The sequence below is a fragment of the Lontra canadensis genome, unplaced genomic scaffold (genome assembly GCF_010015895.1).
Source record: "Lontra canadensis isolate GAN:19392208 unplaced genomic scaffold, GSC_riverotter_1.0 scaffold101, whole genome shotgun sequence".
NCBI lineage: Eukaryota > Metazoa > Chordata > Mammalia > Carnivora > Mustelidae > Lontra > Lontra canadensis.
This window is the reverse complement of record NW_022631095.1, coordinates 2477657-2495505: the sequence shown is the minus strand read 5'-3', so window position 1 is coordinate 2495505 and position 17849 is coordinate 2477657. Positions and strand designations below refer to the sequence as shown.

Here is a 17849-nt window from a genome sequence, read left to right as displayed (position 1 = left end):
AGCAAAGCAAACCATCACCGAAGCAAAAAGGCAACCTACTAATAGGAGAAGATATTTGCAACCATCACCAAAACAAAAAGGCAGCCTACTAAATAGGAGAAGATATTTGCTCCTAATAAGGAGTTAATATCCAAATTATGTAAAGAACTTATAAAACTCAACCAAAAAAAAAAAAAAACCCAATCCAATTTAAAAAATGAGCAGAAGACCTAAATAGACATTTTCCAAAGAAGACTTACAGCTGGCTAATAGACACCTGAAAAGATACTCATCACTAATCATCAGGAAAATGCAAATAAAAACCAAAATGAGACATCACCTTACACCTCTCAGAATGGCTATAATCAAAAAGACAACAAAAAGTAAGTGTTGGCAAGGATGTAGAGAATAAAGGAAACCTTGTGTACTTTTGGTAGGAATATAAATTGGTGTAGCCCCTGTTGAAAACAGTATGAAGTTTCCTTGAGAAAGTAAAAATAGAAATATCATATGATCTAGTAATTCCACTACTGGATAATTAACCCCACCCCCCCAAAAAAGACAAAAAAATTTTGAGAAGGTATATGCACTCCTATGTCTATTGCAGCATTATTTACCATAGCCAAAATATTGGAAGCAACCCAAGTGTCCATCAATAGATGAACATCTAAAGAAGATAGAGAGAGAGAAAGTGTGTGTGTGTGTGTGTGTGTGTGTGTGTGTGTGATGGAATATTACTGAGTCATAAAAAGTAATGAAATCTTGACATTGGTGCCGACATTTATGGACTAAAGTGTATTATGCTAAGTGAAATAAGACAGAGAAAGACACTATCATGTGATTTCACTTATATGGGGAATCTAAGAAACAAAACATTTTAACAAACAAACAAAAGCAGAAACAGACACACAAATACAGAGAACAAACTGATGGCTGCCGGGGGTGGTGGGGTGGGTGTGGACAAATGACTGAAGGGTAATCGGAGGTACAGACTGCCAGATATCGAATGAATAACCATGAGGATAAAAGCCACAGCATAGGGAATACAGTTGATATTGTAATAACGTTGTATGGTGACAGATGATAGCTACACTTGTGGTGAGCATAGCAAAATGCATAGAGTTGTTGAATCACTATGTTACACACCTGAAACTAAAGTAACATTGTGTGTCAACTATACTTCAATAACAAAAAAAGAGCTATTGAATTTTAAAATCAGTAAGGATACCAATGATCATCTATTTCACCCTTTTATATGTTTAGTTATGTCTAATTTTAAAATCATAAAAAATTCAAATGTAGTAATAGTTGTCCTATCAGTATGACTTGGTGATTTAGAGATGCATTGTGTTACTCATGTTAATCACATGTAATGAAACCTGAGATCTTTTGTTGTCATCATTATTAACTGGCAAAGGAGCTCCTGTCAGCAATTTCACAGATTTTCATAGTTGGAGGACAAGATCAATAAACTTCATTCTCTCTCAACACAATCCATACATATAAGAGATGCTACAAAACAAGTCAAAATAGATTTGTGAACAGAATCCACCACAATCAGCAACTGTCTATTGAAAACTGTCTACTCTTGAACTCACTAAGTAATTAGTTTCCTTTCACTTTGTCCCAATTTACTGATTTGATTTGATTTATTAAATCTAATTTAAACTTCTTGATTCCCCCAAATTCTGTCCAAACACCAGGATTAGGATGGTGCAAAACTGAAGGTGGTAGAGGGGCAAAAATTCAATAATCAAATAATACCTTAACTCAATATTTTTAAAAATCAAAATTAATGGCCAGATAAATTCAATAAACAAAATACCACATTTTAGGGAGATGGGACAAGATGGCAGAGAAGTAGGAGGCCCTGTTTCAACCAGTCCCCTAAAGTGAGTTAATTATCTACCAAAACACTCTGAACACCCATGAAATCACCCTTAGATGTAGAATTATACACTTCTGGATATCTACTAGGTTAGGAGACTCCAGTGAAGAGGTAAAGCATACTGAGAATGATCAGACTGATATTGGAACATAAATATCTTTTTTATATTTAAAAATATAGAAGGGGGATGGAGCCACCAATTAGAAAGTAGTGACCAATTAGAAAGTAGTACCCCAATATGAGAGTGCCCTGTGATTGGGGACCAGCATTAACGTGGAGTCTGGTTAAAAGCACTCAAAAACAGCAAAAGACTTTAAGGGGCAGTTGGTGGAATTGGGCAGGCATGGGCACAGGCCTAAGCCCACAGACCCAGGATGGCCACTGCCAATGACCACCTGTGCCAGAGAGAGTACAACGAGGCCTCCAGACCATGGTCCCTGAGCCTCTGGCTTTCCACTACTAGCTCCAGCGCTGGGATAGGTGCACTCCCACAGGCACATGTAAGGGAGTCTGGTGTAGATGCCAACTGGTGCTCTCTGGAACCACAGCCTTTTGCACTCTGCACGTGCACTGTGTAACCAGGGTCTGAACCATGCTCTCCAACCGTGCCTGAGAGAGTTCTGTGCGGACACTAGCTGCTGGTCTCTAGGACCAGCCAAGAGTCTGAACACTCCCAGCCCAGGCTTGAAAATCTCAGCGCGCTATCTCTGGTTGGGATCTCTTGGGGCGGTCTGGACCCCAGACAGCAGTCCCGGCAAAGGCAGCCACTGGAAGAGGGCTCCCTTGTCTAATATCGCTTGTGGTTTTAGTGGCACGGAGATGCGGGGACAAGCAGGTGCTTTGGGCAACCTCAAAGACAGTGGCTGGGGACATGCACTGCCCATGGGAGGTTGCACAGATCAGCAGAGTTTGCAGAGGGGGAGTCTGTGTGTTCTGGACCACCCAGAGAGGAGCAGACTCAGGCTTCTCTCTGAGATACAGTTTGGGTACAGTTTTCTTTCCACTAAACCTCTGAAAGGCCACAAAAAGCCACCAAAGAACAAAAACCTGCAGAGAACAAAAGCCTAAAAAATTGGTTTCCACAGAGCCCAGCCCCTTGATAGGGAGCAGGACTCAACCCAAGCAAGACTGACTGAAAAACAACGTGGCAGCCCCCTCCCCCAGATAGCCAGCTGAAAGAACAAGAGGACAATCACCACAGGGTCTCCATAACATTTTAAAACCCCAATATCAGAGGAAAACAAGATATTAAACTCCCAGTATCGCCCTAAAACCTGCATATTTCATAGATACAACTCTTATTTTTAATTTGTTCTCACAATTCTTGTTCTTTTTAATTTTCTTAACCCATTTACCACTATAACGAGAGGTTCAATACAACATATTCCATAATAACCTCTTACCTTGAACTTTTTCATACACATACATGTGTTTTTCTTTTGCTTTTCTATTTTTCTTAATATACATACAGATATAAGCTTCAAAGTAATCCTCTTTCTCTAATCAATACTACCCTTATATATATACCAGTTTTAATCTCCCTTTATCTCTGGAAAGTTGCGTCCTTTAACAAAGATATCAAGATATACCCAGGAAGAATCAAAATAACTTTCCTCACCCACATTGAGGATGTATAACCAACCTCCCATCTTTTTCTTCTGTCAGTGTTTCTGTGCATTTGTTTTTGTTCTGATATTTTATAAATTTTATACTTGGGGTTCATTTTGGCTGGGTTCTTTTTTTCTTCTTCTTGTCTTTTACTTTCATTGTATTTTTGTTTGTATACCTCATAAATCTTACCTTTGGGGCCCATTCTGGCTGGGTCTTCTCTCTCTCTCTCTCTCTCTCTCTCTCTTTTTTTTCCTGTCTCTCTCTTTCTCTCTCTCTTTTTTGCTTTTTTTCCTTTCTTTTTGATGGTGACTTCTGATTGCTCAGAAGTGTTCCAGGGTGCACCTTACCTGGATCACGGATGATATATTCAGCTACACAGCCCCTCGACCACCACTCCCCAAAATGACTAGGAGCAGGAATGCCCAATATAGGAAAAATTCAGAGACTGTGCCCTCTCCATCAGAGCTATTGGATATGGACATAAACAGTATGTCAGAAAGGGAATTCAGGGTAACAATTATCCAGGCAAGGCTAGGTTGGAGAAAACCATTAATGACAACATGGAATTGATTAGGGCAGAAGTGAAAGCTACCTGGGAAAAGGTTAAAAATGCTATCAATGAGATCCCATCTAATCTAAAGTCTCTAACAGCTAGGGTAACCAAGGCAGAAGATAGAATTAGTGATCTGGAGGACAAACTGATAGAGAAAAAGTATCAGGAGGAGGCATGGAACAAACAGCTTAGAAGCCATGAAAACAGAATTAGGGAAATAAATGATGCCATGAAAAGTTCCAATGTCAGAATTATTGGGATCCCTGATGGGGAGGAGAAAAAAAGAAGACTAGAAGATATAGTTGAACAAATCCTCAATGAAAATTTTCCCAATCTGGGGAATGGAACCAGTGTTCCTATTATAGAGGCAGAAAAGACACCCCTCAAGATCATAGAATCTAAAAAGACCTCGAGACACTTGATTCTGAAACTGATGAATCATAACTTTAGACAAGAGCTCTTGAAAGCAGCTAGCGGAAAGCGATAAAGAGGAAGGTCCATCAGAATAACGTCAGATCTGTTCACAGAAACCTGGCAAGCCAGAAAGGGCTGGAGACATGTTCAGGGCACTAAATGAGAAGAACATGCAGCCAAGAATACTTTATCCAGCAAGACTGACATTCAGAATGGATGGAGACATAAAGAGCTTCCAAGACCGGCAAGGTTTAAAAGAGTATGTGACCACCAACCCAGCACTACAAGAACTATTAAGGGTTTTGGTTTTTTTTTAATAAAAGAAGAAAGAACCCAAGAGTGCCAGAGAACAGAAATTTACAGAGACAATATAGAGAAACAAGGACTTCTTAGGCAACATGATGTCAATAAAATTGTATATTTCAATAATCACTCAACATGAATGGCCTAAATACTCCCATAAAAAGGCACAGGTTGCAGATTGGATAAAATGACAGGACCCATCCATATGTTGTCTACAAGAGACCCATTTTGAACCTAAGGATACATCCAGACTGAAAGTGAAGGGATGCGGAAGCATCTTTTATGCCAATGGGCCTCAAAAGAAAGCTGGGCTAGCGATTCTCGTATCAGATAAATTAGATTTTAAACTAAAGACTGTAGTCAGAGATAAAGAAGGACACAAATTATTCTTAAAGAGTCTATCCACCAAGAAGATCTAACAATTGTAAATATTTATGCCCCCAATACGGGATCAGCCAACTACATAAGACAACTGTTAATCAAGATAAAGAGTCATATTGATATGAATACATTAATAGTAGAGGATCTTAATACAACATTCTCAGTAATAGGCAGATCATCCAAGCAGAAAATCAATAAAGAAACAAGAGCATGGAAAGATACATTGGACCAAATGGACCTCATAGACATATAAAGAACATTCCACCCTAAAACAACAGACTAACTACTCATTCTTCTCAAGTGCACATGGAACTTTCTCCAGAATAGACCACATACTGGGTCACAAATCAGGGCTCAACCAATACCAAGTGACTGAGATTATTCCCTGCATATTCTCAGATCACAATGCTTTGAAACTGGAGCTCAATCACAAGGTAAAGTTCAGAAGGAACTCCAACACCTGGAAGCTAAAGACCACTTTGCTTAAGAATGCTTGGATCAACCAGGAGATGAAAGAAAAACTTAAACAATTCATGGAAACCAATGAGAATGAAGACACTTTAGTCCAAAACCTATGGGATACAGCAAAGGCAGTCCTAAAGGGGAAATACATAGCCATCCAAGCCTCCCTCAAAAAAAAAAAATTGAAAAATCAAGAATGCACCAGCTCTCTGTACACCTTAAAGAACTGTAGAATCAACAACAAATTAAACCAACCCCAGGCACAAGAAGGGAAATAATGAAGATTAGAGCAGAGATCAATGAGATAGAAACTAGAAATACAGTATAACACATAAATGAAACTAGAAGCTGTTTTTTTGACAGAAACATAAGATCTATTGGCCAAACTAATGCAAAAGAAAAGACAGAGGACCCAAATTAATAAAATTATGAATGAAAAGGCAGAGATCATGATTAACACCAAGGAAATAGAAACAATCATCAGAAATTATTATCAACAGTTATATGCCAATAAGTTAAGCAACGTAGATGAAATTGATGCATTCCTAGAAACCTAATTTCCAAAACTGAATGAGGAAGAAACTGACAACACAAATAGACCAATATCTAGTAAAGAGATTGAAGCAGTGATCAAAAACCTCCCAAAAAACAAGACCCCAGGCAGAAGACATGAAGAGACACTTCCCAAAACATGACATACAAATAGCTAACAGACACATGAAAAAGTGTTCATCATCATTAGCCATCAGGGAGACTCAAATCAAAACCACATTGAGATACCACCTTACACCAGTTCGAATGGCCAAAATTAACAATACAGTAAACAACAAGTGTTCGGAATGTGGAGAAAGGGGAACCCTCTTACACTGTTGCGGGGAATGCAACTTGGTACAGCCACTTTGGAAAACAGTGTGGAGATTCCTTAAGAAATTAAAAATAGAACTTCCCTATGACCCTGCAATTAGACTATTGGGTATTTACCCCCAAAGATACAGATGTAGTGAAGAGAAGGGCCATCTGTACCCCAATGTTCATAGCAGCAATGGCCACAGTTGCCAAAGTGTGGAAAGAACCAAGATGCCCTTCGACAGACAAATGGATAAAGAAGATATGGTCCATATATTATGCCTCCATCAGAAAGGATGAATACCCAACTTTTGTATCAACATGGACGGGACTAGAAGAGATTATGCTGAGTGAAATAAGTCAAGCAGAGAGAGTCAATTATCATATGGTTTCACTTATTCGTGGACCATAAGGATTAATATGGAGACATGGGGAGATGGAAAGGAGAAGTTGGGCGGAATTGGAAGAGGGAGACATACCATGAGAGACTGTGGACTCTGAAAAACAAACTGAGGGTTTTGGAGGGGAGAAGGGTGGGAGGTTGGGTGAGCCTGGTATTATGGAAGGCATGTATTGCATGGAGCACTGGGTGTGATGCATAAACAATGAATTCTGGAACACTGAAAAGAAACAAAAGCCCAGGACCTGACCAATTCCCTGGGGGATTCTACCAAACATTCAAAGAAATAATACCTACTCTCCTGAAGCTGTTTTAAAAAATAGAAATAGAAGGAAAACTCCCAGACTCTTTCTATGAACCCAGCATTACCCTGATCCCCAAACCAGGCCAAGTCCCATCAAAAAAGAGAATTTCGACCAATATCCCTGATGAATATGGATGCTAAGATTCTCAACAAGATCCTAGCTAATAGGATCCAACTGTGCATTAAAAAGATTATCCATCAGGGTGCCTGGGTGGCTCCGTGGGTTGAGCCTCTGCCCTCAGCTCAGGTCATGATCTTGGTGTCCTGGGATGGAGCCCCGCATTGGGCTCTCTGCTCAGTGGGGAGCCTGCTTCCTCCTCTCTCTCTGCCTACTTGTGATCTCTCTGTCAAATAAATAAATAAAATCTTAAAAAAAAAAAAAAGATTATCCATCATGACCAGGTGGGATTTATCCATGGGATGCAAGTGTGGTTCAGCACTCACAAATCAATCAATGTGATAGAACAAATCAATAAGAGAAGAGAGAAGAACCACATGGTCCTCAAAATTGATGCAGAAAAAGCATCTGACAAGATACAGCAACCATTCCTGATTAAAACACTTCAAAGTATAGGGATAGAGGGAACATTCCTCAACCTCATAAAATCTCTCTATGAGAAACCCACAGTGAATATCATCCTCAATGGGGAAAAGCTGACAACCTTCCCGTTAAGATCAGGAACATGACAAGGATGCACACTCTTGCCACTATTGTTCCACATAGTACTAGAAGTCCTAGCCTCAGCGGACAGACAACAAAAAGAAATAAAATGTATTCAAATTGGCAAAGAAGAAGTCAAACTCTCTCTCTTCACAGATGACATGATACTTTATACGGAAAACCCAAAAGACTCCACCCCCAAACTACTAGAACTCACACAGCAATTCAATAATGTGGCAGGATACAAAATCAATGCACAGAAATCAGTTGCTTTCTTATACACTAACAATGAAAATATAGAAAGGGAAGAGAGAAAATTGATTCCATTTACTATAGCACCAAGAGCTATAAGATACCTAGGAATAAACCTAATCAAAGAGGTAAAGGATCTGTACTCGAGAAACTACAGAACACCCATGAAAGGAATTGAAGAAGACACAAAAAGATGGAAAACCATTCCATGCTCATGGATCAGAAGAATAAACATTGTTAAAATGTCTATACTGCCCAGAGAAATCTATACTTTCAATGCCATTCTGATCAAAATTCCACCAGCAATTTTCAAATAGGTGGAACAAACAATCCTAAAATTTGTATGGAACCAGAAAATACCCTGAATTACTAAGGAAATGTTGAAAAAGAAAAATAAACCTGGGGGCATCACGTTGCCTGATTTCAAGCTTTACTACAAAGTTGTGATCACCAAGATAGCATGGTGCTGGCAAAGGCTCAATCCCAGAATCCTGAGATCATGACCTGAGTCAAAATCAAGAGAAAGGAACCCTTGTATACAGTTGGGAATGTAAATTGGTTCAGGCACTATTGAAAACAGTTCCTCAAAATCTTAAAAATAGAACTATCATATGATCCAGCAATTCCACTTCTGGGTATTTACCCAAAGGATTTGGAATCATGATCTCAAAAAGGTATGTCCATTCCTACATGCATTGCAGCCTTATTCACAATTGCCAAAATATTTAAATAATCTAAGTGTCCATTAAGGAATAAATGTAAAAGAAAATGTGATATATCTTATTCAATGTTATATAATGTGATAAAATGTGATATATATTATTCAACCATGAAAACCAGAAATTCCTGCCATCTGAGACAATCTGGATAAACCTTTAAGGCATTGTGCTAAATGAAATATATCAGACAGAGAAAAATAAATCTTATATGATATAAATATATGTGGAATCTAAAAAGCCAAACAGGGAGAAGTTTGGGGCTTTGTGTAGTAAAAATAGTGAAATATTAGTCAAGGGTACAAACTTCCAGTTATAATAGTAATACATTCTGGAGATCTAATGTACAATATGTTGGTTATAGCTAATAAATACCATATTATATACTTGAGAGTTGCTGAGAAAATAAATCTTCAAAATTCTCACCACAAAAAAGAAAGGGCAATTATATGGCGGGATGGAGGTTTAACCAAGCCATGTGATAATCACTTTCCAATATATGAATGTATCAAATCAACATGTTGCATGCCTTAAACTTACACAGGATTTTATGTCAATTATATCCTAATAATGTTGGAGGGAAAAGATGTATCAGAGAGAAAAAAACACAAGCAACATGGCAGTGTAGGAAGCCCTGGACTCTCCTTCACACTCACAAATTCACTGATTCAGCTTCAATTCATGGATTAGTTTTGTGATGAACTCTAAATTAAATGAAAGAATTCCTTACTCTGGGAGAATGCAAAACCAGACTCATCAAAGCCAGTAGGCAGACTCGAGACACCCTTTCATCAGCAAACTTACCACAGTGCAGTCTTACAAGCAGGAAGAGACCATCTAGCTTTCTCTTCACCCAGGAAAGAAGGATTTGCTTGGAGGTCCAATATGGGTACATTTTCAAGGGGGCTACCCAAAGACCTGGAATCTATATTGCCAGTTCTGGTAGCTCTGATGATGTCTGGCTGTCCAGGCACTATAGGGATGGTAGCTTGAGTTAGTACTCATCAGTGGTACTCCTCCTGCTCACCACCAAGTGAGTGGATAAATAATCCGAGCTCTCAGCTTCCCCCTTGAGATGCAAAGACTTGATCCATTCATCCAGAGCCCCAAGTACCAAACAGAAATCATGAAGCTGACAACACACCAACAACTGAAAAATGCACTAGAGGGGTTCAATAACAGACTAGATCAAGCAAAGGAATGATCAGTGAACTCAAAAAGAGGTTACTGGAAAATATTAAAAACAGCAAACAAGATAAAAGAATGAGAGTGACTTAAGGGACTTATGGGGCACCATCAATGGCACTAATACATGCATTATGAGAGTTCTAGGAGAGGAGTAGAGAAGGAAAGGATCAGGAAGCATTTTCAAAGAAATAATGGTTAAAGAACTTCCCAGTTGGAAGAAGGAAATGGATATCCAGCTGGAGAAAGACCGAAGAACCTCATGGGCCCAAAGAAATCCATAACAAGACACATTATGATAAAATTGTAGAAATTCAAAGACAAGAAGAGAATTTGACAGTAGGGAAAAAAGTGAGTTCTTACATACAATGGAACCCCCATAAGTCTGTGAGGGAATTTTCAGCAGAAATCTTATAGTCCAGAAAGCAGCAGGATGATATTCAAAGCACTGAAAGAAAAAGCCGCCAACAAAGAATACTCTATCAAGCAAAACTGCCCTTCAGAAATTAAAGGGAGATAAAATCATTCCAGACTAAAGTTAAATGAGTTCATGACCACTAGACCTCCCTTCCACAAAATGCTAAAGACAGTATTGCCAGCACTATGGTGCATAAGGAATCCATCCTTTTTGTGCCTCCCTTCTAATAAAAAATCCACATATATTTATTATATACCAGGTCAATTTTAGACACTCAAGGAAGAACAGAAGATGGAGAAAAATGGTTCCCAATCTTTAAGATATTAAAGATTTAGATGTAAATACAGAAAACATGATGTTAAAAGAGCTAATGGGCTTCAGAGTAAGGAAATACTGCAATGAAGCTTTAAAAATCTTTTAGCTGTGTTGCCTAAGTGACTCAGTAGGCTGTGTCTGACTTCGGCTCAAGTCACGATCTCAGGGTTCTGGGGTCGAGCTCCATGTAGGGTTCCCTGCTCAGCAGGGAGTCTACTTTCCCTCTCCTCTGCCCTTCCCCTGGCTCATGCTTTCTCTCACTCTCTCCCTCAAATAAAAATAAAATCTTTTTAAAAAAAGGCTTTTTAGCTGAGTTATTTTAAATAATATTAAAAATAGATAATGTCTACATATAAAATGAATTGGTTTTTCTTTCTTTCCACAAATTTTATTGTGTTAAAATACACACAAAATAAAGTTTACCATCTTAACCATTTTTAAGTGTACAGTTTAATGGTATTAAATACATTCATGTTGTGTAGCCATCACTACCATCCATTCATAATTTTTCATCTCGTAAAACTGAAATGCTATACTTATTAAACAATAACTCTCCATTCCTTCTCCTCCCAAATACCATTATATTTTTTATATCTATGATTTTGACTATCAGATAGATCAATAGACTCATAGAGTATTTGTGTTTTTGTGACTGGCTATTTCACTTAGCAAAATTGTCCTCGAGATTCATCCATGTTGTAGAATATTGCAAAATTTCTATCCTTTTTAATGCAGAATAAAATTCCATTGTTTGTATATACCACATTTTTCTTTTTCCATACATCTATTGATGGACACTTGGGTTACTTCCAAATTTTAGCTATTCTCAATAATGCTGCTATGAACATGGGTGTACAAATATCTCTTCCAGACAGTGCTTTCAATTCTTTTGGTTATAGTCTCATAAATAGGAATGCTGGGTCATATAGTAATTCTATTTCTAATTTTAGAGGAACAACCATCTATTTTTCACAGCAGCTTATATCATTTTCCATCCCCACCAACAGTGCACAAGGGTTCCGATTCCTTTACATACTCACCCATCTTTTGGGTGGAGTTTTGTGTGGGTTTTTTTGGTAGCCATCCTAATGAGTGTGAAACTGTGATTTTGATTTACACTTCCCTACTGATTAGTAATGTTGAGAGATAGGTATATGGAGAAATACCTATTCAAATTCTTTGCCCATTTTTGAATTGAACTATTTGTTTTTTGTTGTTGAGTTTTAGGAGTTTCTATATATTCTGGATATTAATTTCTTATCAGATACATGATTCATAAATATTTTCTTCCCATGAAACTACAAAACATCCAGAAAGCAATTAATAAGATGGCCTCTTGTGGGGAGCCAGATAACTCTGTTTTAGGAACTGTTCTGTGTATTGTAGAATGTTTAGTAGAATACCTGACTTTTACTTTCTAGAAGCCAGTAACAATTCTGCCCCAGTTGTAAAAACCAAAAATGTCTGCAGGCATTGTGTCTAGTAAGCAATGGTCATGAATTCTGCTAAATGTACTACAAGGGACAGAACAATTTTCCTTATTCCCACCTCTCACAACAAAGAATTATCTGGCCTAAAATATCAATACTGTTGCCACTGAGAAACTTTGATGTGACTGTTGGGTTTGTACCCACATTCCTCTAGGTGCACCCAACTTAATTTGGTGACAAATATCCCTAATAATGTATGTGACTTTACAACTAATGAGACCTCCTACCTTTTAAAGGATAAACATCACCACAAATTAATGATACTAAAACTTTATCATTTTATATTATACCTAAATGCTAAGTTTCTGCATGTGTAGAAATAACACTGAAGAGACTACCACAGGAGCTACACTCCTACAAAAACAAAATTTGCTAAGGAACTTAAAAAAGGACACATTTTACCCTATAAGCATATTTTGGCCAGAAACTAATAATTTAGTGGCACATAATGATATGTGTTAGGTCTGTGAATAAGATTTTATTGGCTGTTACCTATAAATCATGTATCACTCTTATCTTGGAAAGCTAATGACTTCTTCAGAATTCTATTAAGCCCTACTCAAGAACATTCTGGTTAACCAGTGTCCATGGCAGATCACAGATGACCTAGTCAAAGAATTTTAGTTCATTTGGATTGAAATACAGTTATGGTTGAGGAAAAATGTTCAACTCCAAAATTTTCAATTTCCTTTTGCCCCCAAGCTCTGTAGAAGGCTCACAAAATCTGATTGATTTTCAAAAATAAATACAAAAGCTAATTGCTAGTCGGGCCCAGACTTACCATTTCCTAAATGCATTAACACAAGTAGTCACTAGGACTGGAGAGACATTTCTTCAAAATCAAGATGCTTTAGATGTTATACTTATCTCCAACAAATTTTTAATACTTTGGGAGAAGACGACTGTACTTAAATACCTGTAGTTCTCACAGAGAGCTTTAAATCACTAAAAATCACTGCTAATACTAAAGAAACAGTAAACAAGATAAATAACTTGGGGTATATATACCTAGTTGGCATCCCACTATATGGATCTACATTTATCTGACTAGCACTGCAATTTAGTTTCCCTATTTTACTTAGGGAAAACACTAAATCATGGATCTGAAGTAATTTTGTTTCTCCTAACTTTACTGGCCATTTGCTTGTGTCTCAATTATGTTTTAAATATTGTCACCATTGTCTTGTTAGACAACATAACTATGATTCTGATAGAAAAGCAGAACAAAATTATAATATCACCAAAACCTCTACCTCATCTCCTCCTTAAATTCCTGCCATTCATATAGATTTGCATAATACTTAGGTAGGTACACAATATCTATGACCTGGCAAAGGAAGGCCTTAAGGGAGGACTGAGAATAAAACATTTTACTCTCTCAAAGAACATGAACTGTATGTTCAGAAAATTGTATATTTCAGTGAAGCTAATGATCTACACATTTATAGGAAGGTATCAAACTGAACTAGACCGGTCATAAACTGAAATATTCATTCATGAGCAAGCCCCTTCCAACACACCCACACTTGAAATCCACACAATTAGTTATTAGTCCTGCTTTGTTCTAGTAAAAACTTTGTTTCATTTAAGCCTAAACTAAACACCATCACCACCAATTCTATATAATCTGAGAAGTTACATTTCCACTTGAGGTTTCTTCCTTTACAAACAAGAATTCCATATAAATTAAGGTTTTTTTCCAAAAAACTTTATTTCCTTTAACACTAAGGGACAAGACTTTACTCATTAACAAATTATATTTACGTTTTGTCCTATAGAATTGAATAATGAAGCGTAGTATAATCAGAATTTAGGAACTAAGAAGAAAGTTTTGGTCCTTACCTCCTCCAATCAAATCTTTACACTGTTTGTTATGTATCCGACATCGTCCTCCAAAACAGTAGGCATCACCCGAATCACAACTTTGTCCATCACGTGCATAAGTGTCAGGCACACAGTGTGAGGAAACCCCATTGCAATACTCAGGGAAATCGCATTCGTCCAAAGATTTCCTACACTGTATACCAACTGGTTTTAGCTAGAAGGGAAAAAGGAACATAAGAAAAGATTATGCACCAATGATACTCAAATTGTCTTTCCCTTCAGGCTTTAATTTTTCATTTTTTTTTAAGTTGCTAAAGGCAAGGAGAAAATTAAGTCTTAATAACTACTTGAGCATTGCATAGAAATTTAAATAATTAAATTTAGTTTAAATAATTAAATTTACTGTGGATAAAAGAATGGGTAGTTCTTGTAAGAGAATTGAGAAATTCAAAGTAGACTACCATAATTATTGAAAAAAAAGAAAGATAAAAACTAAACCTAAGCAATTAATATAGAAATTACTTTAAAAAACTACTTGCAACCCATCATGGCTATGCTCATGTGGACAGCCTCTGGTTTCTCCTATGCTGTCCCTTCAAGCAGAAACCAGCAACCATTACAAAATAATAAGTATACATCATAAACATTCAGAAAAAAGTTTGTAAGGTAATTTAAGGACACACAGGAAAAGGTTTATTTCACATATCTCATTGCAAACAACTTAAAAAAATAGCTTTCCCCATAATACATCTATGATCTCTTCAGCACTTAGTCTAGCCAAGTCTTTCCAGGATTTGCTTTCTGTATACCTGTCTTTGCCAATAAAACTTCCAAATAGCATTACTGCAAGCCCTTTTCCTCAACCTAAGCCCCAGTTCCTCCTGGCTATCAACATTATCCTACACAAACTAAGTTAAATTTGTTCTAGCTTTCAAAGGTCCTAGAAGCCCAACTTCTGTAACATTCACCACCCCTGAAAATGGGTTTTCTCTTTACATTTTTCCATGTTGTCAACAAGTATTTTTTATATAGCAATTCTAACACAAATTCTTCAAGTGATGGGTGGGAAGACAAAACATAATACTTGAGTCACCCAAGCTTATGTAGTTAACATTCAAAACCAATGATCAAAATTATTTCTAAAGGAAAATATATATAAGTATAATGAAAAGGTATTGATATCAGTTTCTTTAAAATATGCTTCCTTTTATAAATATGTATAAATGGCAGTATTACATTCATTATAATTTCTTCTATTGTTTTGTCTATTTTTTATAGTAGTTTAATTGTCACAGAAAATATGAGGGGTAAATACAGAGATTTCCCATAAAACCCTTGCACTGCACATACAAAACCTCCTCTTTATCAATATCTCCACCTGGAGTGGTACGTTTGTTACAACTGATGAACTTACATGACACATCATAAACAGTCAAAGTCCATTGTTTACAAGAAATTTCTTTCTCATTGTTAGGCATTTTATGGGCTTAAACATATGTTTAATGACATGTATCTATTGTAATGGTATCAGGCTGAGTATTTTCACTGCCCTAAAAATCCTTCATGCTCTGCTTATTCATCTCCCCTTTAGTTCCTGGCAACCACTGACCTTTTTACAGTCCTTTTCCAGAATGTCATATATTTGGAATCATACAATATGTAATCTTTTCAGATTGGATTCTTTCACCCAACTTCTTTTTCAATATTTATAAATACCTTGTTCCTCAAATGTTCTTTGAACCAAGTTATATCATCCTACTTGCTCCTTTATTAAGAGGTGTTCATGTTTCTCTACTTGGTTCCCTAATTCCAAAATGGCCCTAAAACTTAAAAATGGGTGACTCCCTTTTCTGATTGTTTTCTCCTAAAATCTTTTTGGGTGTTTTTTATTTTATTTGTAATTCATTTTTATTCTTCCCAAGACTGTCAGTGTCTATATTTAAGGTGCAATTCATTGTCAGGACTATGTCCCTTTACACAACTAAATGAGGAATGGGTAGGTTAAGTTAATGCCTCTGACCACCACACCAGCCTTGACTGCATAGTAAAGACAGTACTATATATATCAGACAGCTTATAGTTTGGGCCAATTCCATTTTGATAACCAGGCCCAAGGACTAGTGAGAATCATTACTACTACTCCATTTGCAACAGCAGTTGTTCACATATCTCTGTTGATACATGAATCTTGTTTAAATTATTCCTTTTTGGTGCAGCAAGGATGGGCAATTCGGTAGTCTGTTATACTGCTGTGTTTGATACATTGTTTAATTTTTTTAAAGTTACACTTCATAAGAATAACTATGACTAAATTGTGCCTAGTAATGGAAAAGAAGAGGAGAGAATCAGAGATTCCTGGCTGCATAACCACATAGAAATGCCTATTTTAACAACTACCATGAATGAGATAATCTGGCTGAAAGGTTCCAGTCCTCAGGTCAAGCAAAAAATATGATAATAGATGCATTGGAAGATGGTAAGAAGAACAGTTTCACTTTAGCCACATTATTCCCTCCCCAAGGTAGCACAGCTCAACGCCAAGAGAGACCGTCTTGGCTGGTGATTTCTCTGACAGAGAAAATAAAAGGGATGAGAACACAGTTTCCCCAGCCTTGCAAAACACTGTGCAAGAGACTACTTTTATCTCACTCCATTCAGAACACTGAGAGACTTGGCATACTTAAATAGTCTGGGGACACCTAGGAATAGGGAAAAGAGATGGGGGTTGACAGAAACCAGTGTGTGGATCACAATAATGAGCCACGTGTCCAATTAACTGCCTTACAGAGTTCAGCAAGAGCCTCACCCATAAAACAATAGGATGCCTCACCTGAGGATGCCCACAAATAGCCGGTCAATACCCCATTCTCCACACTCACACCCCGTAGCCAGAACCCAAAATTCCCCAGCAGATGGCACACATGAGCCTCCAACAAATGGGCACAATCCTGTAGACAACACGGATATCAACACCTGGCTTGATTCTGCTGAATTGCACAACTTTGAACACTTTAGGGCACTGCATCAGGGAAAATTTATGAGAGGCTCTCCATAGCCAGACTGGCTTTCTGGGATGAAGAGTAGGTGTTTAATCCTAATCTCTGCCACACATCGCCCCTCAGGAGGTGTGGAACAACCCCAGAAGAGGAGTGGAACAACCACACCCATTAAAAAAAAGTCTGAGAGACCCCCCCACACACAAATTCCAGCTGGGCTGACCGGTCTCTGGCTTCTTTCTCTCCCAAGGCTAGTCAGTAAACATTGGAAGAGACGGCTACTTCTTCAAATGTGAGGGCAGCAATGCAAGTCTTCAAAAAACATAAAGAATCAAGGAAACATGATGCCAACAAAGGAGTAAAACAGAGCTCTTGTGGAATACAGATGAAAGAAATGGAAATGTACAAAATGCCTGACAAATAAATTAAAAATAATCACCTTAAGCTCAGATAAGAGAGCATAGATAAATAAACAAAATAAGGAAAATGATACATGAACAAAATGAGTTTCACAAAGAAATTATTTTTTAAAGTAAGAGAGAACCAAACAAATTCTAGATCTGAAGAAAACAATAACTGAACTGAAAAATTCCATTAAAAAACTTCAAGGGCACAGTTGATCAAGCAGAAGAAATAGTGAACTCAAGGGCAATAATTTAAAATAATCCAGTTAAGAGGGGGATAAAAAAGATTAAAGAAAGCTTATGGTACTTAGAGCACACATCAAAAGAAACACCATATGTGCTATGGGAGTCCCAGAAAAAGTGAAAGAGAAATGGGCAGAAAGTTTATTTAAAGAGATAATGACAATTTGCCAAATCTAGAGAGGAAAATGTATATAAGGCCAAAAG

General features: G+C 37.3%; 1 protein-coding gene across 1 annotated transcript in view; it reads right to left on the bottom strand.

Annotated features, from left to right (window-relative positions):
• LOC116855364 (disintegrin and metalloproteinase domain-containing protein 5-like) overlaps positions 1-17849 on the bottom strand; it is a 161727-nt gene that overhangs the window by 53447 nt on the left and 90431 nt on the right. Inside the window, exon 15 of the mRNA XM_032838070.1 lies at positions 14021-14216. Within this exon, the coding sequence (XP_032693961.1) occupies positions 14021-14216 (196 nt within the window). The remainder of the gene's footprint in view (positions 1-14020; positions 14217-17849) is intronic.